Below are 23,973 nucleotides of genomic sequence, written 5' to 3'. Positions count from 1 at the left end.
GGTGGAATTCGAACTGTGGCTGCTGAAAATGTTAAAACGAACACCCTGCAACACACACACACACACACACACACACACACACACACACACAGCCCGAAACAATTGTCAGTACTGCGAGAACAGGCCTTGGTGAAGATCACTGCTCCAAGGAGGAAAAGTCCCTTTCAAAAATAAAACATCACACGACCCTTTGGCTAAGATCTTCACTGACACAGGAGCAAAAGCCTTCCCATGTTTCAGCCAGGACAGCTGAGCGATGAAGCTAAGTACGAAGCTGTGTTTTACTAAGAAGTCAGACCTGGAGGAGGAGAAGGAGGAAGGGGAGGAAGAGGAGGAGAAGAAGAAGAAGAAGAATTTCTTGTGCATCTGAATAACGCTATACACTTTAACTTTCCACCGGGGGTAGTGAGTGCATTGCCTCTAGAACAGTCTTGAGACTCAGTTTACAAACTTTGAGCAAGAGTTCATCCAGCTCTGGTCCTGCCCATTGTCTGTAGCACTTGCTCACCTCATGCCACTCCTGTGGGATTTTCCACACTAGACAGATCACAGGGGAAAACATACAAGGCTGCATCGTCTCAGAGAGCAGTACAGCCAATCTCAGTGCCTTTCAAAAGGTTTCTGTAAGGCACACGTTGGTTTGTTTTGTACATAAGGGGGGGTCATTACAGACCAGTGACTCAGTCCATACAATTGGATCCTATTCTTGTTGTAAATTATTTTTTGCTAAAAATACAGAGCAAATCTAATTTTAGAAAGAAAACCTAAAGATGATCTCATGCAACTAAAATGCACAAAGAGAAAACAAAAGATGTCTGATGTGCTATGTAATTATCCAATAACAAAGTAGTTATTGGGTTCTGTACAGTTTTTTTTTTTAAAAACCAGAAACCAAATCTTTGGAGTACACTTAGTAACCATCAGGCTCACACAAGGATGCTATCACGCGATTGTCCTGCTAACACCTTAATCTGGGATCCTCCATCCCATTTTTGCTGTGGTCCTGATGTACTGACAAGTGACGAGGGTACCCAGAGACAGCAAGAAAGCAAAATACTTTTCTCAGGTAGGCTGACCAAGCAAACAGTCCTCCAGTGAAGCTCTGGGTGCTGTGTGAAGGCCACAGCTGCAGCAGGACCCCGAGAACGGCAGCTTCCCCGTCTGTCGTCCCCATTTCCCACTCTCCATCCGTTTCCCCACGAGTGGGTCACACTGCAGGACCTTCCAGCCTACGGTGGTAAGGGCCTACAGGTTCTCCATAGTCCAGAGGCTGGGCGCTCCAGAGAACAGTGCCTCGCTCCCGAGTCCTAGATCTACCCAAGTGTCACACCCCAAACAGAACTCCTAGCCCAAGAGGGAAGGCAACAGGCGAGCGGTAGGTTTTTTTGTTTTTGTTTTTGTTTGTGTTTTTACATCAGAACTACATGGCAGGGACAGAAAGAACAGATCAGAACCACGCGTCCTGGATCTAGGACCACAGACTGCTTCACTTCCAGGTGCCCAACTCCCGGTGTGCAGCAGCAGAGAGAGAGTCCTGTCCACGTGAGGCTGGTGGGCGCCTGGGCTCGCGCTGGGCTGGACCTTAGTGAATCTTGTGCACTGGGTGGAGTAGCGTCATGTGCTCCGCCCCTTTGAAAGGCAACTTTGCACTGGAATAGTAGTGTACCACTTTAGGGATGCTGTCGAACACAGCGCTCGTCTGATTCAGAGTGTATCTGTTGTCTTTCGTCTGAGCCACTATGATGTGGACACACCCTTGGCTAGTCCTGAAGGAAAGAAACAAGGAGGCATGAATGAGCAAGCAAGAGTGTCCATCCCCACTGGAACCCATCCCAGCTGGGTTCGCAATAGATGGACTGGTGCTCTCTCCCGTCTCGCAATCGTTGCACATATACAGACAAGCGGCCAGCACACCGGTGGGGTGTTTATAGACGCTTCTAAGCCTAAATGCGTGGCACCCCAACTTGTTTGTCCTTGTTCCACATCCGGTCAGGGCTGGAAGGATTACACGTCCAGTCAGGACTGGAGGGAAAAAGCCAAATAAATCCTTTCTACTGCCCAAATTATACGACAAGCGCATGAGACCAAGCCTGCTGCCGCCTCTGTACAGCTCAGACCCAAGCCCCTCTCTGCTGCTAAAAAGATATGTAAGGTTTTCTCCTTTATTTTTCCCAAAAGGAACACATTAATAGTAATAACAACAGTGACTGTCCACTGCCCCCACCCCACTCCCGGTGTGAGGAAAGACCAGTCCTGGTTGCACATCACGACAGCTGGCACTGAAGGTTCAACTATTTCATCCCAAACGTGGCTTTTGGGAGCACAGTGGCTGTTCCTGGCATTGTCTTGTGGCCTATCCCATTTTCTGAGCCATATTGCTCATGTGCCCCTCCCCCCTCCCCCTTTCCCTTCCAGCCTGATTGTTTCAGCTGCAGGGGCTCAGCTTCCTCAGGAAGGAAGTGCTGTTAGGCCTCTTCACAATGACTATCCACTACAGCCCCACTGATGAGAATTTCCGTGAGGCGTGCTCTGCCTGGCCCACCGGGCAAAAGTGAGTTTTCTGTGCACAATTAGACAGAGGGAGCAACAGGCAACTCAACATTTCTTTCTTCACAGACGAGACAAGCATCCGAATGCAGCTGGCCTTTTGACAATAATCAAGGACTAAACAGTTATTAACGTCCCTCATCCTCCCTAGGGAATGAAGGGAAAATGTCTGAAGCTGGGTGCGCTGACAGAGGCCTGCAGTTCTCTGACTGGGGAGGCAGAGGCAGGGGGATCACTGTCTCAGAAAAAGAAAAAGAATGCTGAGCATGTTGGCACGGGCTTTTAATCCCAGCGCTCAGGAGGTAGAGGCAGGCCGATCTCTGTGAGCTTGAGGCCAGTGTGGTCTGTAGACTGAGTTCCACGACAGCCAGAGCCACACAGAGAAATCCTATCTCAAAAACAAACAAACAAACAAACAAACCAGCACTCGGGAGGCAGAGGCAGGCGGATCGCTGTGAGTTTGAGGCCAAGCTGGTCTACAAAGTGAGTCCAGGATGGCCAAGGCTACACAGAGAAACCCTGTCTCGAAAAACAAACAAAAAAGTGTGTGTGTGTGAGTGAGTGTGTGTGTATGTGTGTGAGTGAGTGTGTGTGAGTGAGTGTGTGTATGTGTGTGAGTGAGTGTGTGTGTGAGTGACTGTGTGTGAGTGTGTGTGAGTGAGTGAGTGAGTGTGTGTGTGAGTGAGTGTGTGAGTGAGTGTGTGTGAGTGTGTGTGTATGTGTGTGAGTGAGTGTGTGTGAGTGAGTGTGTGTGTGAGTATGTGTGTGAGTGTGTGTGTGAGTGAGTGTGTGTGAGTGTGTGTGTGAGTGTGTGTGTGAGTGAGTGTGTGTGAGTGAGTGTGTGTGAGCGTGTGTGTGTGTGAGCGAGTGTGTGTGTGTGTGTGTGTGTGTGTGTGTGTGTGTGTGTGTGTGTGTAAGGGGAACTGGAGGGATGGTTCAGTGGTTAGTAGCACTTGTTGATCTTGCAGAGGACCTGGGTTCAGTTCCCTGCACCCACGGGGCAGCTCACAACTATCTTTAACTCCTGTTCCAAGAGATCGGATGCCCTCTTCTGGCCTCCATGGGTACCAGAAATGCACATAGTTACACATACAAACATGGAGGCAAATACTCATTAACATAACTTTAAAAAACACAGACGAGATTAAACTGCACTCTTTTAATTTTTTTATTGACTTTTTTTTTTTTCACTGCTGGGGGACAAACTTGGGGTTTGTATATGATAGACCAGTACTCTACCCCTGAGCTATTGCCTCAACCCCAGACACTATTCATTTTTTTATTAGTATTTATTTTATATGGTATGGGTGTTTTGCCTGCATATATGTCTGTGCACCATGTGCGTGTCTGGTGCCTACAGAAGTCAGAAGAGGGCACTAAATCCCCTGGAACTAGAGTTAAGGATGGTTATGAGCTGCCATGTGGGTGCTGGGAATTGAACCCAGGTCCTTTGGAAGAGGAGCCAGTGCGATGAACTACTGAGCCATCTCTCCAGCCCTGACACTTTCTTTTCTTATCAGGAATTATTTCTCTAAGAGGTCTTAGATCTGGTGATTAAGAACACAGGAGCACCGTGACTGTCACTGATCTTGGCGTCTTTATCCAGGATCAGTTGTGCTTCCTGATCACAGAGTTTAACCATCTGTTGTCCAAGTAAATGCCTTTTGTTTTCTTTCAGTGCTCATCATCCCCGCCCCAGCTGAAACCACCTTCAAATTATACCTGTTCTGACTGCCCATCTACTCCCAGGGAGGAAAGACTCTCCTAGCAGCCCTTGCCTTCAGACAAGGAGGCCACGGGACGCAGACACTTACTTCAGTGCAATGGAGTACCTGCTGTTCCCTGACTCACTGTTTCGGACGAGGTAACCAGCTTCTTTGCAGGACTGGAGTCGGCTCTCAGCCTCAGCTCGGGTGATGGTGCCATGATACCAACTGAACAGGGGGAGGCGAGAAACAGTGCCGTGAGTGTCTCAGTGCAAATCCAGATCGCGCGTCACCCAGCTGAGGCCCAGTTTGTAAGGACTTTCTGGAAGATGCTCAACAGCCTGGGTTAAGATCCTGTTTCACACTTGGAAACAGACACAGTGCAGTGGTCCTGGTCCACGGAGCCTTTCAGGCCGACACGGCCATGTTGTTTGAAATGTTTCCCTCCAGAGCTCCGAGGGATGGTTTTGTGGTTAAGAGAAGTCATTGCTCTTACAGAGGACCTGGGTCCAGTTCCTAGCACCTACACAGTGGCTGACAACGACCCATAGCTCCAGTTCCATGGGAGTCAACGCTGTCTTCTGGCCTCTTTGTGTATCAGGCATGTGCACAATTCACATCATAAAATAAAACCAAAGCAAGCTCCTCTTCTGCATGGCAGGAGGCTTAAAGAACCTTCCTAAACCGGGCGTGGTGGCGCACACCTCTAATCCCAGCACTCGGGAGGCAGAGGCAGGTGGATCGCCGTGAGTTCGAGGCCAGCCTGGTCTACAAAGGGAGTCTAAGCCAGGCAAGGCTACACAGAGAAACCCTGTCTCAAAAAAAAAAAAAAAAAAAAAAAAAAAAAAAAAAGATGAAAGAATCTTTCTGGGATATAGACCTTTCCATCCTGAGCCAATGCACTGTGTTTAGAAGTTCCTTGTAGATCAAGAACTCATAGATGAAAGGGATCGTACAATATGGACCAGGGGACTCCACACAGGCTGTGACAGAGTGGTCAAGGGAGACTTACGGCTGCTTTTCCAGGGCCAGGCTTGGGTCCACCTTCTCCCCGTCACCGTGGTCTGACAGGGTCGGTTTCAAAGTCTTCTGCCAGTGGTGCGGTCTCCCTGCCTCCTCTTTGCCCGGAGGGCGATCAGATCCCTCAAACTGGACTGGAAGGAAGACAGTCACTTAATACCGGAGACCACAGAGGCCAGCCATGTAACCTTCATGCCTGCCTCAGCCCAGGGAAGAGACAGTTCTTCCTAAAGCTAGGTGTAATATACAGGAGTGTCACTAGACAGCTGTGCACCCCCTCGGATGGACATCTGACTACATGGCTAGTGCCCTCATACAACCACTTTTCTTGAAGTGACTCATCCATGTAAACAGTTTGGGAACAGAAGAAGAGACTTGTGTTTCAGCACGGACTTTATTCTAAAAAAACCATGTACAGTAAGGTTTTTGTTTGTTGGTTGGTTGGTTGGTTGGTTTAATTTTATTTTTTTTATGTTTTTGGTTTTTCAAGACAGGGTTTCTCTGTGTAGCCCTGGCTGTCCTGGACTCCATTTGTAGACCAGGCTGGCCTCGAACTCACAGCGATCTGCCTGCCTCTGCCTCCCAAGTGCTGGGATTAAAGGCGTGTGTCATCACGCCCGGCTTTTTTTTTTTTTTTTTTTTAAAGAGTAGACATAAATTTAGTATGTGATTCTGGAGCTCTCAGCCCTGAGTGAGATATCTGTATCACACACTCTCACCAAGGCTCAGGGATCTGAGCAGACCAGGGGGCAGAAAGGCCGCGAGATCCTCATGTGGAGGTGATTGTAATCAAACCACATTTGCAGGCACCACAGGGCCAGACACCTGTGAACTCACGGAGACTGTGATGGTACACACACAAGACCTGCACAAGCTCAAGCCAGACAAGATGGCAGCACGAAGGAGGGAAGGGAGCACAGAGACCGAGCCCTAGAGCCCTAGCCACGAAGCTAATCAAGAGAAGGCAACCAGTCTTTCAGCCACACTCCAGAGCACACACCATGTCAGCTTGGGAGCAGCAGGCCAACACTAATGGGACTCTGTGCTTTGGGGGAGTTTTTGTTCGGTTGGTTGGTTTCGGTTTTTGTTTTGCTTTTTTTGAGAAAGGTTTTTCTGTGTAGTCCTGGCTGTCCTGGAACTCGCTCTATAGACCAGGCTGGCCTTGAACTCGCAGAGCTCTGCCTGTCTCTGCCGCTGGAGTGCTGGGATTGCAGGTCCGGACTCTATGGTTTTTAACGGCTCTTTCCTTTCCTTTCAAGGGAGAAGTTGTGTAGGTGGAGAGGACGTAAGATCCAAGAGCAGCTGGAGGGCAGCAGACAATATGGTAAAAATAGCCCATATGAAATTCTCAGAGACTAAACATACACACACTTGGTGAAATGCAGGAGCCCATTGCTTTCTTTAAAATCAGTGGCAAGTTCCACTATGAGGCAACAAAGTGAAAACAAACAAACAAAAAGCACTCAGAAACAAAACAAAACCATAACACGGTGCCTCATAGCTGCTGAGACCCCAGGACAGGCAGAGGAGAACACGCACAGAGGCACTTCATATCGGCTTTACTTTTTTTTTTTTTTTTTTTAAAGATTTACTTACTATGTATACAGTAGGCATCAGATCACATTATAGATGGTTGTGAGCCACCATGTGGTTGCTGGGAATTAAACTCAGGACCTCTAGGGAGAACAGTCAGTGCTTTTTACCGCTGAGCCATCTCTCCAGCCCCACTTTTTTTTTTTTTTTTTTTTTTAGACAAACTCTTATACAGCCTAGGGTGGCCTGGAACTCGCCATCCCCCCTGCTGCTGTGTAGGGAGTGCTAGGATTACAGGCACACACCACCAACCAGCACACTTGCTCTGCTTTTAATTGAATTTAATTGTTAAGGGGGAAAGATGCCTTGAAAATTCTAAATCAAAGGCAAAGCAAATTCCGTGAAAGCCAGATGGAAAAAACCATGTCTTGGCAGTAGCAGTTACAGATGGCTGAGCCTCCATGTGGGTGCTGGGAACTAAATCAGGTCCTCTGCAAGATCAGTAATTGCTAACCAGACATGGTGGCGCATGCCTTTAATCCCAGCACTCAGGAGGCAGAGGCAGGTGGACTTGCTGTGAGTTCGAGGCCAGCCTGGTCTACAAAAGGAGACCACGACAGCCAAGGCTACACAGAGAAACCCTGTCTCAAAAAAGAGAAAAATGAGTAATTGCTCTTAACCACTGAGCTATGTAAGCTCCAGCACCACCCCTACCCCCACTGGTTTTCTTTCTTTCTTTCTTTTTTTTAAAGCCTGTTTATACATTTTCCTCTTAAATTACTTAAAAGCCTTCACACAAACAGGATGTGGTAGTTTGTGCCTGTGTCCCAGCTGCCTGTGAGGTTGAGCCCGGGAACTTGAAGCTAGCCTGAGCTAACTAAATGAGAGACGCCTTCTCTGGCCCCTCAACAAAAGGTCCACACTGAAGATGTGCCTCTACCTTCAATCTAGGTTTTACTTTGGAATATCTTTCTAAAGGAGTCAGTTTGTAGCTGGGAATTGTAGCACATGCTGAGAACACCCTCACTGAGGAAATGGGGCAAGAAATTGCAAGTTTGAGGCCAGCATGGGCTACGTAATGAAAGCCTGCATCAAAACAAACAAATGAAAACAACAAAAGAGAGCCGGCCGTGGTGGCGCACGCCTTTAATCCCAGCACTCGGGAGGCAGAGGCAGGCGGATCGCTGTGAGTTCGAGGCCAGCCTGGTCTACAAAGCGAGTCCAGGATGGCCAAGGCTACACAGAGAAACCTTATCTTGAAAGACCAAAAAACAAAAAACAAAAACAAAACAGACAAAAACAAAAACAAAAAAAGGAAAGGAAAGAAAAAGAAAGGAAAGATTTGATGCCGCATTTGAAGTCCCCTGGAGACTATGAAGCATGGATCACTTTCAGAGCCCTCTGTCATCAGCCATCAGAGTCGCTGCTCCTCTGGAACTGGACATAGTGACCAGCCTCTCCTTTCCTCCTCCCTTGCCTTAGCCTCTGGTAACCAGTACTCTCCTCATGCTGGGTGGACATGTCCACCGTGCCCACTTGACCATCATTCAAGGTACACATGTACTGAACGCCACACTATGCCCCATGAGCCTGCAGCACTGCTGCATGCCAGCTCTGAAAAGTACGAAGTGTTCGCATGAAAAGGCCTGGAGCGGCAGGTGCTGTACCCTCACCTGACAGGGCTTGCGCGATCTGCTCCCTCTTCCATTCCCAGGGCTGCTCGTACTCAGCAGCAGGCCGATCATCCTCCTCTGGCAGCCTGCTGTCTGCTGGCCGTGCCTTCACCTCTGTTGCCCGTTGGCTGCCCTCCGAAGGCTCATAGGGCGTGTCGTACAGTTGTGGTGGCTTTCCCAGCAGGTCCTTAGAGTTGCGTCTCTTGACTGTGGTCTCCGCCTTTATGCTCTCCCCTGGCTCACATGGGCCGTCGAGCAGCTGCAGGGCCTTCACCAGGGGGTCTTTGGAACCTCGGCGTCTGATTTCTGAAAACCGGGCACACAGGTCACACAGAGCACCTCAAATGGACATGGAAAGGTGGCTTGGGGCCTGTGCATAACCCAGGAAACCTTGGGAGGTGGCAGAATGTCGAAACTGTCCTGGTCTGGGCTGACCACTCCCGGGCCATGCTGCGGAAGCAAAAGGAAGGCTCCAGAGCTTTCCTGGCTACTGCACAACATGCACACAAACTGAGATTCCACACAGTCCCCGGCCTGTGCAGTTGCCATGTGTCAATTCTAAAAAGACAGCTATCAGAAGAAAACGACTTCTGCACAGCCAAACGGGCCAAGCCTAAGATGAGGGATGACACCTGTGGGCAGGTGGCCTGCAGGATGCCTTCTAGGGTAGTAGAGAAGGGGCCTCTGGGTAGCAGGGTGTCTAGTGTCTGCCCTGAGTCTACCCTGCTTCCGTTCCTATAATACTGCTTGTTAGGAAGCCCAGACTGAAGTATTTTGAGGAAAATTAGCTGCGTATGGTATTGAAAGCATTGCTCACTCACGATACATCAGGAAAGCTATTTGCGTCCGGTTTGTGTTTGAGACAGGTCTCACTATGTAGCCCACGGCTGATCTGGAACTCACCATGTAGACAAGGCTGGCCCTTCAACTCACAGATCTGCCTGCCTCAGCCTTCCGAGTTCAGAGATGGAGGCGTGCGTGCATGTGCGTGCACCACCATCAGAGTTCTTAAGACACAGACACTTTCAGAGCAGTGGGAGCCAGACACATTTACAAAGTATACTTGGGCTAATTACTGAAGGATACATCCAAATAAAAGGTGTATGGTAGAAAACAAAGTAATCTGTGACACTCCCGGACCCCCTTCCCCCGCCAACCCCCCCCCCCCGCAGCCATCCCCAGCCCCTTCCCGCCTCTGCCCCACCGGTGGCAAAGGGCTGTTCAGGGTCCTGATGCTCAGGGCTGCTCAGTGAGATAAATACTTCTGTGTCCCCCATGTTACAGAGAACCAAAGCACAAAGGGCTCAAGGAAATGACCCAGACTGGGACGTGGCAAGGCCTGGGGTGGAAAGCAGGAAGCTGGGCGCTAGGAGCCTTACTCTTTGACACCATGCTTGGATGGACTCCAAGTGGAAGAAAAATGGAGGATGAGCTGACTCGGATGGAGAAGGTCATTTCCAGTGGAGGGAGCTGCATGGGAGAAGATAGGGCAGTGGGGAACACAAGGGGTGCACTGCTGTCCAGGGGAGCAAGAGGAGAGTTTCAAAGGCAGAGGTCCAGAGGAGCAGAAGGCACTGGGGGAAGGTCTTAGCTGGAGAAGGGACAGGTGCAGAGAAGCAAGCTGTGGGGTCATTAGTGCTGCTGTCTTTTTATTTTTAAAAGATGTGTGAATGTATGTGTGTGTGTGTGTGTGTGTGTGTGTGTGTGTGTGTGTATGTTTGTATGTATGAGTGCTTTCTTTGCATGTAAGCCTGCACATCAGAAGAGGGCACTGAATCATGAGCTGGGATTTGTGGGATGGGATGGGATGGGATGGGATGGTGGCTGTCCAGGGCGAGAACACTGTGTGTTTCAAGGAGATTCTTGCCTGGGACGGCTGCTATTACTGTGAGAGTAAAAGCAGCGTATAGAGAAGAGGACAGCAGACTGAAAGGGCAGTGAGCCCATAGCAGAATGCTAGGCGAGGGATTCTAGCCCAGTGGTTGCTGGTAATTGAACTCAGGACCTCTGGAAGAATAGCCAAGAATGCTTAGCCACTGAGCCATCTCTCTAGCCCTGTCTGCCTGTCTGCCTGTCTGTCTGTCTATCTATCTATCTATCTATCTATTTTTAAAATAAAAGATTTCAAGGTTTGTTTATAATTATGTGTGTATGTTTCTGTAGAAACCAGAAGAGGGCACCAGATCACCGGGAGACAGTTCTGAGCCGATGAACTTGGGTTCTGGGAATCAAACTCTGGTCCTCTGCCAAAGCGGCAAGTGTTTTTGATGGCTGGGCCAGCTCTCCAGCCTCATCTTTGTTGCTTTTTAAAGACAAGGCGTCATGTAGGCCAGGATGGCCTGGAGACTGCTATTTAGAGAAAAAACGGCCTTGAACACAGGTGTACATAACTCTTCTGGAAGTTTCTTTTAAAGGCAAGGACATGAAGTTTGGATCATGCCATGCACAGTGCAAAACCATTTGCAAATCATTGGTTTCTCTGAGTAACAGCCCTGGCTGTCCCTTTCCTGCAACTTGCTTTGTAGACCAGGCTAGCCTCGACCTCACAGAGATCTACCTGTGTCTGCCTCCCGAGTGCTGAGAGTAAAGGCGTGCGCCACCACACCCGGCCAAGAATGGGATTCTGACTGTAGAGACACAGTTGTGTTCTACAGCTCACCAGCTACTGTGGTAGGCCAGGCCCATTCTTGCCTTGTGCTTTTACCACCGTGGACTTAGTTTTTGACAGATATGTTTCCAACTTGGCAGAGATGGCCTGGGGCAGGGGCCTCTCTGCCTTGCTTATGTTGGCAGGACACAGGGCTGTGTAATGGGATGGGATGGGATGGGATGGGATGGTGGCTGTCCAGGATGAGAACACTGTGTGTGTCAAGGAGATTCTTGCCTGGGACGGCTGCTATTACTGTGAGAGTAAACACAGCATTCTGAAAGCACAGCGTGCCCATGGCAGAATGCTAGGCGAGGGAATCTAGCGAGGGGTGGCTGGCAGAAGCAAGTGAGGTTGAGAAGGAACGGTGGGGCAAACAGGATCAGAGGACTGCAGTGCTGTGCCAATGAGCGCTGAAGGGCCTCCTACAAATTAAAACAGAGAAAAGGATGTCCCCGGAGAGTTACTGACTCAGTGAAAGTTCTATAACAAAGAAAAAGTTACTTTTAAAAAGGCCACTAAGCTGGGCGTGGTGGTGCACGCCTTTAATCCCAGCACTTGGGAGGCAGAGGCAGGTGGACGGCTGTGAGTTCGAGGCCAGCCTGGTATACAAAATGAGTCCAGGACAGCCAAGGCTAACACAGAAAGACCCTGTCTCAAAAAACCAAAAACCAAAAGCCAAAAACCAAAAAGAGCGGGCATGCTGATGTATATCTGTAGTCTCAGCTACTCAGGAGGCAGAGGAAGGCTGATCTCTGTGTGTCCTGGGTCAGCCTGCTTGACATAGTGAGTTCTGGACCAGTTAGGGCTATATTGTGAGACCTTGTCTCTCTGTCTCTTTCTCTCTCTGTCTCTCTGTCTCTGTCTCTGCTCCGAGCTCTCTCTCTCTCTCTCACTCTCTCTCTCTCTGTGTGTGTGTGTATGACTAATTTCTAGGGTGAGGTTTTGGATCTGTGGGATTCTGGATCCTGTCTGACACCACCTCTGCCTCCAATTCCGTGCAAGTCGACTCTCACTGGGTTACCTGGGCGAACTACAACATTCATTTATCTAGCCACTGATTGCCTCCACAGGACCCGACTTCACTGGTGGGATACAGCCTGTCAGCCAGATGGAACAGACTAGTAAGGTGTTCTACTGAACAGCTAAACATGATGCTGTGAATGTAGCTGGCAGGACTGTCCCCTGCTCACCTCACACCAGGTCAGGGGCCCAGGCTGTCTGAGGCCAGAGCTGTGTCTTTTGTCCTAGCCTCTTGACTTTCAACCCCATGGTTTTTTTCTTCATTGCCTATTCTAGATGTAGCTATGAAAAACAAGAAACAAAAACATGCTCTGTTCTTGGTTCAGTTGAGATAAGGCTGGCATTTAAAAAAAAAAAAAAAAAAAAAAAAAAACCTTTCCCAAGAACTGGGGGTGGGGGGTAAGGGAAGCAGAACACACAAAGGAACCTACGGGATGGATTTAGAGTTTTTACGTTTCTAACCAGAGCTTATGTATGCTCAGTTTAGAAAATCCTCTCCCCAAGGTCCCGGCTTCAGGACTGGAGACGCAGCTCAGTGGCTAAGAGCACTTGCCATTCTTGCAGAAGACCCAGGTTTGGTTCTCAGCATGCACATGGAGGCTCACAACCATTTGGAACTCCAGTTTCTGACATCTTCTTCTGGACTCCTCAGGCACACACATGGTGCACGTATGTACATGCAGGCAACACTCAAACACACAAAGTAGACATAAAGAGAAAAATGTCTTGGCTTCAAGCCTGCCCACCCCCATGAGCTGTATGGACCATCCTTAGGGTAGAGGCCCTGCTCACAAGGAAATGCCAACAGACTTGCATTCACAGGAGGCACAGTGATTGGCACCTTGAGCGATTTACATCCGTGTGCCGTGTTTCTTTGCAGTGGGGCCCTCCTGTGCACCCCCTGCCCATTTGAAATGGACAGGAGGCCAACTGGAAAGCACACAGCTGAAAATGCTCCATCTTGCATGGCCCGGGGAGCAGAGATGTTGGTAAAACATCGTTTGAAACAGCGTTTAATTAGGCGGAAAAGAGGCTGGACACCTCCCCCTTCCAGGGCCTTAACCTTGCAGGTCCATTCCAACACCTGCCTGTCCCCAACCTGAGGCACCATAGAAACAGAAACAATCACAGGGCTGCTAGCCGACCCTTCCTGCATGGAGAATAGCCCCTGACGTGCAGAGCTGACTCCAAGAGGAAATGGGCCTGAGGAGGAGGAAATGGCGAGAGGAAGCTACACCCTGGCTGCCGATAGAGGCCATTTACTGTGGCAGACAACCGGGTGCTGCGGTTGGGCAGCAGATAAACACTCCTTTGCGGCCTCCCTGAGACCCAGGGCTGCCCCAAACTGGTGGGACTGATCTGTACAAAGCCTAACGGGCTGGAAAACTTCCCTTTCCAACCCTCAGTTCTCATCACACATAATTAAGCCATTTACACTCAGCACGTGGCAGGAGGCCAACATCTTTCTTAATGTACTATTGACAGATTTGTTTTCACAGGGTCTCACTCTGTGGCTGACTTCTAAGTTGCAGGGATCCTCCTGCCTCAGCTTCCCAGAGACTAGCACTACAGGAGTGTACTCCTACACCTGGCAACAAATTTAACTGCTATTATCACCCTATGTTAGCCAGAATTCTCTTTAAAAGCAGGATTCTCTCAACAGTCATGCTGGCTGTGTTTGCTGGGCATGTACAGCACAGTGGGACACGCCCAGAATCTCACAGGGGGCCCTCCTTGGTGTCACAGATTCTGGTGTACAAATGGGAGGCCTATCACTGTCTACCACACTTTACTTAGTATGCATCTTTATTTTTAAAAAATTCCTCATTAAGAGATTTTTCTAATTTAAAAATTTAGATTTATTTATTTTTGTTTTATGTGTATAGAGCTTTTGCCGCACATGTGTTTGTGCTCCATGAGCATGCAGTGACTGTTGAGGCCAGAAGAGGGCGCCAGGTCCCCTGGCCGAATAACTTACAGCCAGGCTTGCGTTCCATGTGGGTGCTAGGAACCAAACCCGGGTCCTTTGGAAGAGCAGGAGGTGCTCTAAATCACTGAGCCATCTCTCCAGCCACACATGTAATATTTCAGTTATGATTCCAAATAATATATCTTTCTCCGAATCGCTCTCATGTTTCCAAAGTCACTCAACCGGCAGCTGGCCTCATGAAGCTCTGTTTTCCTCTTGGAGTCAGGAACAGGGCTGTTGCACAGTGGTCTTACCTGGGTCTTCTACCAGGTGCTCAGCTCCTAATGTGGTCAGCGTTTTCCTATGTGCTAACTCAAGCCACTCAACAAAGGGAAATAGATACAGTCTGTACACCCTGACATTTACCAAGGAGAGACAGATTAGAGACTGGGCTGAGGTGTGGCTCAGTGGCAGAGCACTTCCCAGCAGGTGTGAGGCCCTGACTTCAATCTCCAGCACCAAGGAAAATTAAAGAATTCGTATGAATTTTTTTTTTCCTGTAATAGTTTCTAAACATGCAGACCCACACACTGAGGTTGTCCCACAGACCTGACTATTTAAACAAACCAGTAAAATCACTTGGTGGCAAAGCAAAATTTTAAAAACAATCTTTGATGAGAGTTCAGCAGTCAAAGCCACAGGCTGCCGGCCGAGTGACCTGGTCAAACTAATTCTTCTGGACCTAGATTTCCTTGGCTGTTTAACAGCCTCTGCCTTTACACTGGTGTTGGGGCATTTGGTAAGGTTATTTGGCAAGTTTGGCTCCCCAAAGCTCTATGGGAAGAATCCTCATGCTAACTGCCAGCTGTCTGAGAGACTCCTAAAGCCTGGGGCTCAGGTGGAAGTCTCAATTCCGTGGCTAAAAGCTGCACTGCTAAATTACACACAACACATGTATCAGTTGCTCAGGGAACATGCTCTGGCACTTTAGCTGAAAAGAGACAGGTTTCCTGTGCCCCGTCCTGTATTCATTAACAATCCTTTGGATAACCTTCAAGGAGCATTTGTGTGTAAATTCTTGTTTCGTTTTGTTTTGTTGTTGTTGTTTTTAGACAGGGTTTCTCTGTGTAGTAGCCCTGGCTGTCCTGGACTCCCTTTGTAGACCAGGCTGGCCTCGAACTCACAGAGATCCACCACCTGCCTCTGCCTCCTGAGTGCTGGGATTAAAGGCGTGCGCCACCACTGCCTGGTTTTATCTTCTTTTTGAGACAGGATCCCACTGTCTGGACCAGAACTATAAATATAATACAGGGTGGTGTTTAACTTAATCCTAATCATCCTGTTTTGCCTTCTGAATACTGGAATTACAGGCTTGTGCCACCAATACCTTGTTGAAAGTTAGTAAGCTACATTATTAATAAATTTGAACTCACTTACCATTGAATAAATTAATCTTATATTTTAAATTTGATTTACCCATACTGTTTAAAACAAAGCAAAGACCTTACAAATGCTCAAATATTAAACACTAAATATTCACATATGTATGTATGTATGTATGTATGCATGTATGTATGTATGTATGTATGTGATAGGGTCTCACTATGTGGCCCTGACTGGCCTAGAACTGCTTTGTAGACCAGGCTGGCCTTGAACTCTCAGAGATCAGCTTGGCTCTGTCTCTAAGCACTGAGATTAAAGGTGTGTGTCACCATGCACAGCTTATTATATTTATCTCATAATGGACATTTTTTATTTCTTTGGTAGGTAGATGGGGGAACAATGACTCGGTGTATAGCCAAGGCTAGCCCTGAAATCACTATCCTCCTGTCTCAGACTCTCCAGTCTTGGGCTTACAGGTAGATGACACTACCCCAGGCTCAGTTTTCATTTTGGTGTATCACGTGAGTCTGAGCAGAGAGATAGCCTTAGCTTTGGGTTGAGTTTGTAATGCCTTTGCAGGTGTTATTTCCAAGTAGATTTTTCAGGGCTGTGTGGCACTGGGAACAGGGCGCTCAATTTGGAGTGGCGGATCACAACTCAGATTCTTCATTTGTCTTTGAAAAAGTTTTGTGAAGTCAGGCAAGAGATTGTAATTCGGCACCGGGAAGGCTGAGGAAGACAGAGAGCAGTGGGCTCAAGGGCAGCATCGCTATACAGCAAGACCCTCCCTCGAAACAAACAACCAGAAACAACCCAGATAGCAGGCATAGAAGCTCTTGCCTGTGACCTCAGGGCTTGGGGGCTGGTGCACAAGAAAATTGCTTTAAATGCAAGGCCAGCCTGGGCTACATAGTGAACAGACCTTGCTAAGTATGGCAGTGCGCACGCCTTTAACGCCAGCACTCAGGAGGCAGAGGGAGGTGAACCTGTAAATCCAAGACCAGCCTGGTTTATAGAGTGAGCTCCAGGACAGTCAGGGCTACACAGAGAAACACTGTCTTGAAAAACAAAAGCAAACAAACAAACAAACAAAAATGTTTAAAAACCGTAGTGAGCAGATATTATCTCTTTTTTTAAAAAAAAACAGAACTGTATGGGTGTGTCAGGATGGCTTGGCTGGGGCCTGCTTCCAATGGACAGGGGTTCACTCCCTACAAGCCACACTGTAGGAGAGAATTAACTCAGACAGGCTGCTCTCTGATCTCCACACATGAACTGTAGCAGGCACCTGACCCACCACCAAATAAAATGTCTTGCAAGTGGGACAAGCCTAAAGAAGCCTTGTTTTCCACCTATTAACAACAGGGGAGGACTACAGTCCCTTTAGACAGCTTTTGTGGTGATTAAATGAGGATGCAGTTCAGTTGTAAAGCACTGTTAAGACTCTCAAAGTCACAGGTTCAAATCCCAAGCACAGAGCAGGGGAGGCGGGGAGCATTAGGGAGGCAGCTGCATGCACTCCTGGACAGTTCTGAGCCCCATCAAAGAAGCTACTTTTCTTTTTCCTCTCTCTCTCTCTCTCTCTCTCTCTCTGTCTGTCTCTTCTTTTTTTTCTTTTTTTTTTTTCTTTTGGTGAGGATGCTGGGTTTCATCACAGGGTTTCTTTGTGTATCTCTGGCTGTCGTGGAACTTGCTCTGTAGACCAGGCCGGCCTCGAACTCAGAGATCTGCCTGTCTCTGCCTCCCGAGGGCTGTGATTAAAGGCGTGCGCCACCACTGCCCCATTAAAGAAGATCCTTTTTGCATTAGGCATTTGTTGCTACGGAGAACCACAATTGGTTAAAACAGGTAACACGCGAGTGTGGACTGCTCATATCCCAAAGAGGCATCTATATATAACACAACTGTTACACCCAAGGCTCAGGGGACACTGTGGAAGAAGAGGAGGAAAGATTGTAAGAGCCAGAGGACCAGGAGGACTATCTCTGGGCCTGGCAGGGATGCTGAACTCATGGACTCTCGGTGGCTGTGTCTGCTTGCTCAAGGCCACACTAGTAAACACATCATGGTTTGCAAGCCTTCCCTAACCCCACAAGTTGAGAAGCTACAGAAAATCCATGGCTGCTAAAAGAGGGAGTCAGTTCCAGTGAGCGACAAGTCCTCCGTAGGATGCCCATGTCCCAGTGGTCAGCCCTATGCCCATATACACGTCGGCAACACTACTCTGGATGCAGTAGGTTTTATGCTTACATGCCATCTAGTATTTACGTAATAGAAGAAGAGGCCGTGCATTTGAGAGAGGTGGGGTGAGGACACAGGAGGAGCTGAGGGGAGGGGTGGGTGCGACCATGATGCATTGTACTTACGTATAAAATTCTAAAAATAAATAAAAAGTAAAAGAATAAAACGGAAAGAAAACACTTTTCCTTGGCTGCATGTGAAAGCCAATCCTTTCCCTTATTCCTTTAAGCCACTGATATTTTGTAAAAGTCACTAAATTCATTTTCACTTCCTTTCATTCACAGATTTCATTAGAGGCCACAGTCCGGTGACCTGCAGGGTCACAGCCTGGCCAGGGCACACCCTCCCCAGAGTGGTGCCTTATCTCCGTGAGCAGGGAAGCAGGAAGCAGAGCTGAGCTTTCCTGTCACTGCTCAGATCACTCGGAGCCTGTCTTGGCCTTCCAGGGTGTGACAGTTACCTCTCTGCTTGCCTCTGCAGGGATGGGCTTGCCCAGCCAGAGCTAGAGAGCTCTGCCGCTGTCAGCTTCATTTTTAACAGTCTTCCAGGCGTGAAGGGGGTGCTCCGGCCATCAGCACTCAATAACCACAGCTTTTAGTATAGGCGCTCGAGGAACTTTAGTACAATTGTTTACTTTAAAATTCCCAAGTAAATATGGACGGCAGGCTTGATGATTTGCTTGAGAACTGCTTATATCAACTTACAAGAACTGGGGAAAAGGGAAAGACTACACTAAAGCTGACAAGAGAGGTTCTTAGCCCACAGACTGGAATGGCTGGGACTTGAAAGCGACAAGATTAGTTTGGTTTTATGGGGCTTGCCTGGAATGGCTGACGGTGATTGTTAACTAGTTAGTCCCTAGTAATTAATTGTTTTGTTTCAATGCTGAAAAATTTGGGATAAATCTTCTAACACACACACACACACACACACACACACACTATATTACAACTGCAAATGTTTGCTAATTGGATCCCTTAAGTATGTATTTGTGCTGACTTATGACTCCCATTAAGGATGGCCAAGAAATGTCTATCAACAACCTTAAAAGCTGGGGACCATGAGGCCAGTGAGACAGCTCAGCGGGTAAAAGTACCTGCCACAAAGCCTGGTGTGACAATCTGACTTTGATCCCTGGGACCCACAAGGTAGGAGAACTGCCTCCCCAAGTTGCCATCTGCCCTCCATCCCCACTCAGTGCCGTGTGTATCCCCAAATAAAGTTAATCAACTATTTTAGAAGGTGAAGGTTACATATTGAGAGATTCTCAAGTGCCATCTTGCACAAAATTAGAAAAGACAAAACTCTTCAAATTCTTATAACTCTGAAAGACACTAAAAGGCATTTAGGAAAATTCCCTTTAAGATTTTACTCTAATTTCTGTTTCTTCCAGTAGGCAGGACCTGCTTAGATCGCTCTCTTCCATCCCTCCATCCCTCCATCCATCCACCCATCCACCCATTTATCCATCTATCCATCTTTGTTTTTTCATTTCTTGTTCTCTCTCTCTCTCTCTCCCCCTCCCCCCCTCTCGTTTTTGAGACAGGCTTTCTCTACATAGCCCTGGCTATCCTGGAACACACTGTGTAGACCAGGCTGGCCTTGAACTCACAGAGACCCGCCCGCCTCTGCCTCCTAAGTGCTGCTATTTGAGGTGTGCGCCACCACTACGCCCAGCCCTGGTTACAATTCTCTAACACTCAAAGCGAGACTGATACGTTTGCCCTCATGAAGCAGAGCCTAGTAACAAACCTGTTATCATTTGCTGTGCGTCGTACGGTTCCATGTAGCCATCGTTTTCACCCACTCTCTCTGCATCCCTTTGGCCTTTTGTCCGTTTCGCATCATACGGGTCAGCATAGTCTTCTAAAATGATGACCTGCCCAATAAGAAAGGATAGTTGCTGAGGATTCCCAGACAGGAAAATGGCAACAGCACTGAAATGGCTACTGAAATCCTCTACAGGCCCAAGGAGTCAACATCGCTCGTTAGTTGGGGCAGTTTTGGTATTTGATCATATCTCTCTGTCAGACAAACTTAAAACAAAAAAAAAATTTTTTTTTTTTTTTGATTTGTGACAATTTACCAAAACTCTTGCTCTTGTAAGTTAGAGGGTGGCAGTGTGGGCAGTGGGACGTGGAGGGTATCTGTGGCTTCCATGGGTAAGAAGAATTGATCCGCCACACACTGAGAGCTCTGAGTCCTCCCAGCTCCTGTCAGCTAAGCCGTACAGCCCAGTGAGCCAGTTCCCGCACAATGCTGAGTCAAGTCAGAGTGAACCCAAGCCCTGCCTCCTGGCCTCAAGGGAGTTCTACAAGCTCCAAAGAGACAGGCTTCACAGCTTAGCAGAATTCCGGGTTCCGTGACCCACAGGGAGCGGGATCCAGTGGCTACACAACAGATGGAATTGATGGTATTTGTGTCGAAGAGCATGGGCAGGGTGCCTGGAGAAGTGCTTTGCGCACAGTCATTCCGATGTGCAGTGTCTGGGTGACACCAGTGAGGAACCCTCTTCAGAGAGGGAGCCAGAGCTCTGCTCCATGGTTTGACAGAATGTTCCCTAGAAAGCTCACAAAGCACTACAGGAGCCCGAGGAAAGAATCCAACGGTTAAGGAGAAATGAACAGAGAGGAACAGACCGGATAACTCCTCCCCCTTGGTGAAGACAGCCTAAGAAACTTCAGCTGCCGGAAAGTGACACCCATAACAGAGGATTGTGACCACCACACACCCCGACCCATCTCCTTGACAGCCGCTGCATGCGTTATAGCTTAGTTACAGCAGGTAAGTCAGACTGTGGCATGTGCACGCGGTCCTTGCCTTTAAGGTTGCTGTGAGGGTCTCGCCCAACAGTGAGGCATGCCACCCGGTTACATATGAGATGCCTCCACATCCATCTCTCCGTGGCTCTGCTCAGGGCCTGGCACAGGACAGGCCCACTCAACATCTCTGTAAACGCCTGAATGGAGGAATGAACAGAGATGCCCAATATATGCCACCTTACATGTGCCACAAGTTCCTGAGCGCGTAGGTAGGCAGCTTGTTTAAAGAGGAGATTAAAGCCCCTGGCCAGGAAGGTATTGCTCAGGCTGAAGTCTAAAATCTGGATGGGAGCCAGGCGGGGTGGTGCACACCTCTAATCCCAGCACTTGGGAGGCAGAGGCAGGTGGATCTCTGTGTGTTGGAGGCCAGCCTGGTCTACAAAGCGAGTCCAGGACAGCCAGGGTTATTATTATACAGAGAAATCCTGTCTCGAAAAACCAACCAACCAACCAACCGAAAAACAAAAGCAAAATCTGGGTAGGAGGGCTCCTCTCCTACATTTCTCACAAGATAGAAAGCCAGCCCTGCCCTGCAAGGACAGAGGATAGGCTGACAGGCCCACCCCACCCCCAACCCCCTTACCTTTCCCACACTGGACAGTACCCAGAAGCCCTCTGGTGACTAAGATGCAGGAAACACCTTCTTTTCTCCTGATCTGTCATTTCCTTAAGGGCATTTCCTTGTTAGGGACTGTACCCCCAACACCCCTTAGTGTCCATGGCCCTGACTCTGTGTGTCTGTAGCACAGCAAATATCCGCAGAATGAATGGCGGTGCTGAAACACGAGCTGAAGATGGGAGGTCCGCACTTGACAGCTCACAGGCTACTCGCTGCCGTTCTGCGTGCTTAAGAGATGTAAGCCATATGCAAGCTAGACCCCTTGATGTCAAACTCGTAAACAAGAACCGAAATACACCAGGCCCATAAGAAGGCCAATTTATTTCCTTTCCCTTCAAATGCTCTTGTAAACCACTCGTCAAAACCAACCACAACAAACCTTGTTAGCAAAGCCTCCAAGCCCCGGGTGGGAATTTTTCCAAGAGAAAGTAAGTCTAATATGCTTTTTGAAGGGTCACTTGGGAGTACGAATGGGCACAAGGACCTTAGAAAAGATCTTCAACTTCCCTTAAGCATAAAAAATATTGACCCGCAGCGGGTTCCCGTGTACCACCACACCCTCGCACTAAGGGGTGGGGTAAAGGTGCTGTATTCTTACCGTGTCTTGCTGTTTCATTATCTTGGCCTTGTCCAGCTCGGGGCCCAGGGAGGATGGGGAAGAGGACGCAGAGGAAGAGGAGCTGCTGGAGCTGCTGGTGCTGCCGCTGCCCGGGTAGCCGCTCTTACCATTCTTCTCCTGCGTGTCCACCTTGATGAGCCTGCTGATGTAGGTGCTGCAGCCCGCGCTCTTGGCCACCGCGCCTCGGGGGGGCTCCTCCTCGGTGGTGGTGGAGGCGGCGGCGGTGGCGGTGGCGGTGACCCGGGAGTTCTTACGGCCTTTGCCGGCCGCGGCCTGGATCAGACCCTGCAGGCTGTCCCGGGACAGCCGGCTGTCCTTTGGGGGTCCGCTGCCCGCCCTGCTGCTTCCCAGCTCGGCCGCTGAGTTCTTGCGACCCTTGCCCGGGGTGGGCGCCGCGCCGCCAGTCTCCGAGTTCTTGCGCGGTTTGCCACCGGCGCCCCCGGGCCTGGCGCGCTCGGACGCGGTCTTCAGAGTCAGGGGGAACTCCTTGAACCACTTCGCCGCCATCAAGGGGCCCGGGAGCGTCGAGGCCACGGAGCAGACGAACGAGGAGGCCCAGCCGAGACACCGAGGGGCGCCAGGGGCCAGGGATCGCTGCATTCCCCGGGGCTGGGCGCTGGAAGCCGCCGCGAGGCTCGTGGCCGGTGGACGGGCGCGCCGGCCAGGGTGGGACCCCTCTGCCCAAAGCTGGACGGGCGCGGTGACTGGACCGCCGTGTCCTCTCCGCTCCACCGCTTGGGGCTGGCGGGCGCCGGGGCTTCCCCTGCTTTTCCTCTTGAGGTGGGCGAGGCCGAGCTCACGGAAGCCCCCGACAGCCCTGCCCACACTCCCAGGGACAACGGCGGCCGCAGTGCCGGGCGCCCGCCCCGTGGTGGACGCACAGGACGGACGGCCGCACCCCTCCCTCGCTGGCGCCGGGGGGTGGGGTGGGGGCCCCCCCACGCGTTCGCACCGAGCCCAGCTCGGCCTCGCTGGGCAGTCCCCCTTTATACAGATCGGACCTGTGCAGGGAGAAGTTACCTGGAGTCGCGCTCAGGGACGGTTGTCGTGAGCGCCCGCACGCGCGTCGCGGGGCGCGTGAGCGGCGAAGGCTCGAAGCTCGGCTAGGCGGCAGCGAGGGAACCCGAGAGGCTAGCGCAGGGACGGCCTGGGCCGCGGGATCGGCGAGGGGGTGACAGCCCCCCCCCCCCGACTCCGGAGGCGTTGTTGGGGGAAGAGCTTGGTGGCCCCGACCGGCTCCGCGCAGAGATGCCTCAGCGCGCACTCCCAGTCGTTCGTTCTCTCATTCTCGCTCTCTCCTTAAAGGAATTTCAAAGCTTTTTCGTTAAAAAGATTAAATATGAACGCGAAGCTAAATAATTTCGTTTGAAGAAAAGAAACATGGCAGTTGCTTACAAGTCTTCACTGGTAGACGTGCGGACTTTTGAGTCAGAAAATGTGTCTTTTTCTCTTTCCGGATACAGGCCAAAATACCAAGTCCGCATGACCTGATACTCCTATGGTGCCGCTGTTCTTCCTTTCCCTCCCCTCCTTCTTTTCCCTCTTTCCCTCCCCCCCCCCCCCCGCCCGTCCCTCTTCTCTCCCACCAGCTTCTCTCTATCTTCTACTCCTCCAATAGGACCCTCTGTAACCCAAACTTGCCTCCAGTTCTGCGTTTTGGAGGAAAGCCTTGAACTTCCGCGGGATGTCACACGGTGTGCCACCTCTGTGAATTCCGTATGGTGCTGAGGATGGAACCCAGGGCGTCGTGCTTGTTAGACAAGCGCTCTATCAACCCAACCAAGCCTTCAGCCTCGGGCGGCTTTTGATAGACTTCGATTACTGATCTCAGAGGTGTGATTTTCTCTATTCCTTCTAGCTATCTTTTTTTCTTTCTTTCTTTCTCCCCCCCCCCCCCAGAGATAGAGTTTCTTCGTGTAGCCTTGCCTGTCCCAGACCCGCTTTGTAGACCAGGCTGGTCTCAAACTCACAGACTTCCGCTTGCCTCTGCCTCCCGACTGCTGGGATTATAGGCGTGGGCCACTGGCGCCCGGTTCTATCCTTTAACTACCAAGAGTTTACAGTTTGCCTGCTCTGCCATTTTTTTCTCTCAAACTCTAATAAAATCGTCTTCTAACCTCAAAGTAAAAATAAATAAATAAATAAATAAACAAACAAACAAACAAATAAATAAAACAACACCATTATACAACAACAACAAAAACCCTATGTGCTCTACAGCGCCGTGGGCA

The 23,973-nt window shown here is 49.7% G+C and overlaps 1 protein-coding gene across 2 annotated transcripts; it reads right to left on the bottom strand.

Annotated features, from left to right (window-relative positions):
- Positions 1–1,405: 1,405 nt before the first annotated feature.
- She (Src homology 2 domain containing E) lies at positions 1,406–22,627 on the bottom strand. Of its 2 annotated transcripts, XM_051157558.1 has the most exons (6): positions 21,722–22,619; positions 19,435–19,561; positions 8,480–8,785; positions 5,266–5,407; positions 4,362–4,481; positions 1,406–1,766 (listed from the first exon to the last, which is right to left on the bottom strand). In XM_051157558.1, the coding sequence occupies exons 1-6, from the start codon at positions 22,340–22,342 to the stop codon at positions 1,583–1,585; spliced, it is 1,500 nt and encodes a 499-aa protein (XP_051013515.1). In that variant the 5' UTR covers positions 22,343–22,619; the 3' UTR covers positions 1,406–1,582. The 2 variants fall into 2 exon arrangements, with proteins under 2 accessions (XP_051013515.1, XP_051013517.1); XM_051157560.1 differs by lacking the exons at positions 1,406–1,766; positions 5,266–5,407 and having other exon boundaries at positions 4,363–4,481; positions 21,722–22,627.
- Positions 22,628–23,973: the final 1,346 nt, after the last annotated feature.

Source organism: Acomys russatus, chromosome 15 (genome assembly GCF_903995435.1).
Source record: "Acomys russatus chromosome 15, mAcoRus1.1, whole genome shotgun sequence".
In the NCBI taxonomy this organism is placed as follows: Eukaryota; Metazoa; Chordata; class Mammalia; order Rodentia; family Muridae; genus Acomys; species Acomys russatus.
This window is presented reverse-complemented; position numbering and strand designations above follow the sequence as displayed.

Excerpts from the sequence above, each read along its gene's own strand:
- She (XM_051157558.1), bottom strand. The coding sequence starts at position 22,342 with ATGCAGCGATCCCTGGCCCCTGGCGCCCCTCGGTGTCTCGGCTGGGCC. Across the intron at positions 19,562-21,721 it reads TAATGAAACAGCAAGACACG|GTCATCATTTTAGAAGACTA; the intron begins GTAAGAATACAG and ends CTTATTGGGCAG. Across the intron at positions 1,767-4,361 it reads AGGTACTCCATTGCACTGAA|GACTAGCCAAGGGTGTGTCC; the intron begins GTAAGTGTCTGC and ends TCTTTCCTTCAG.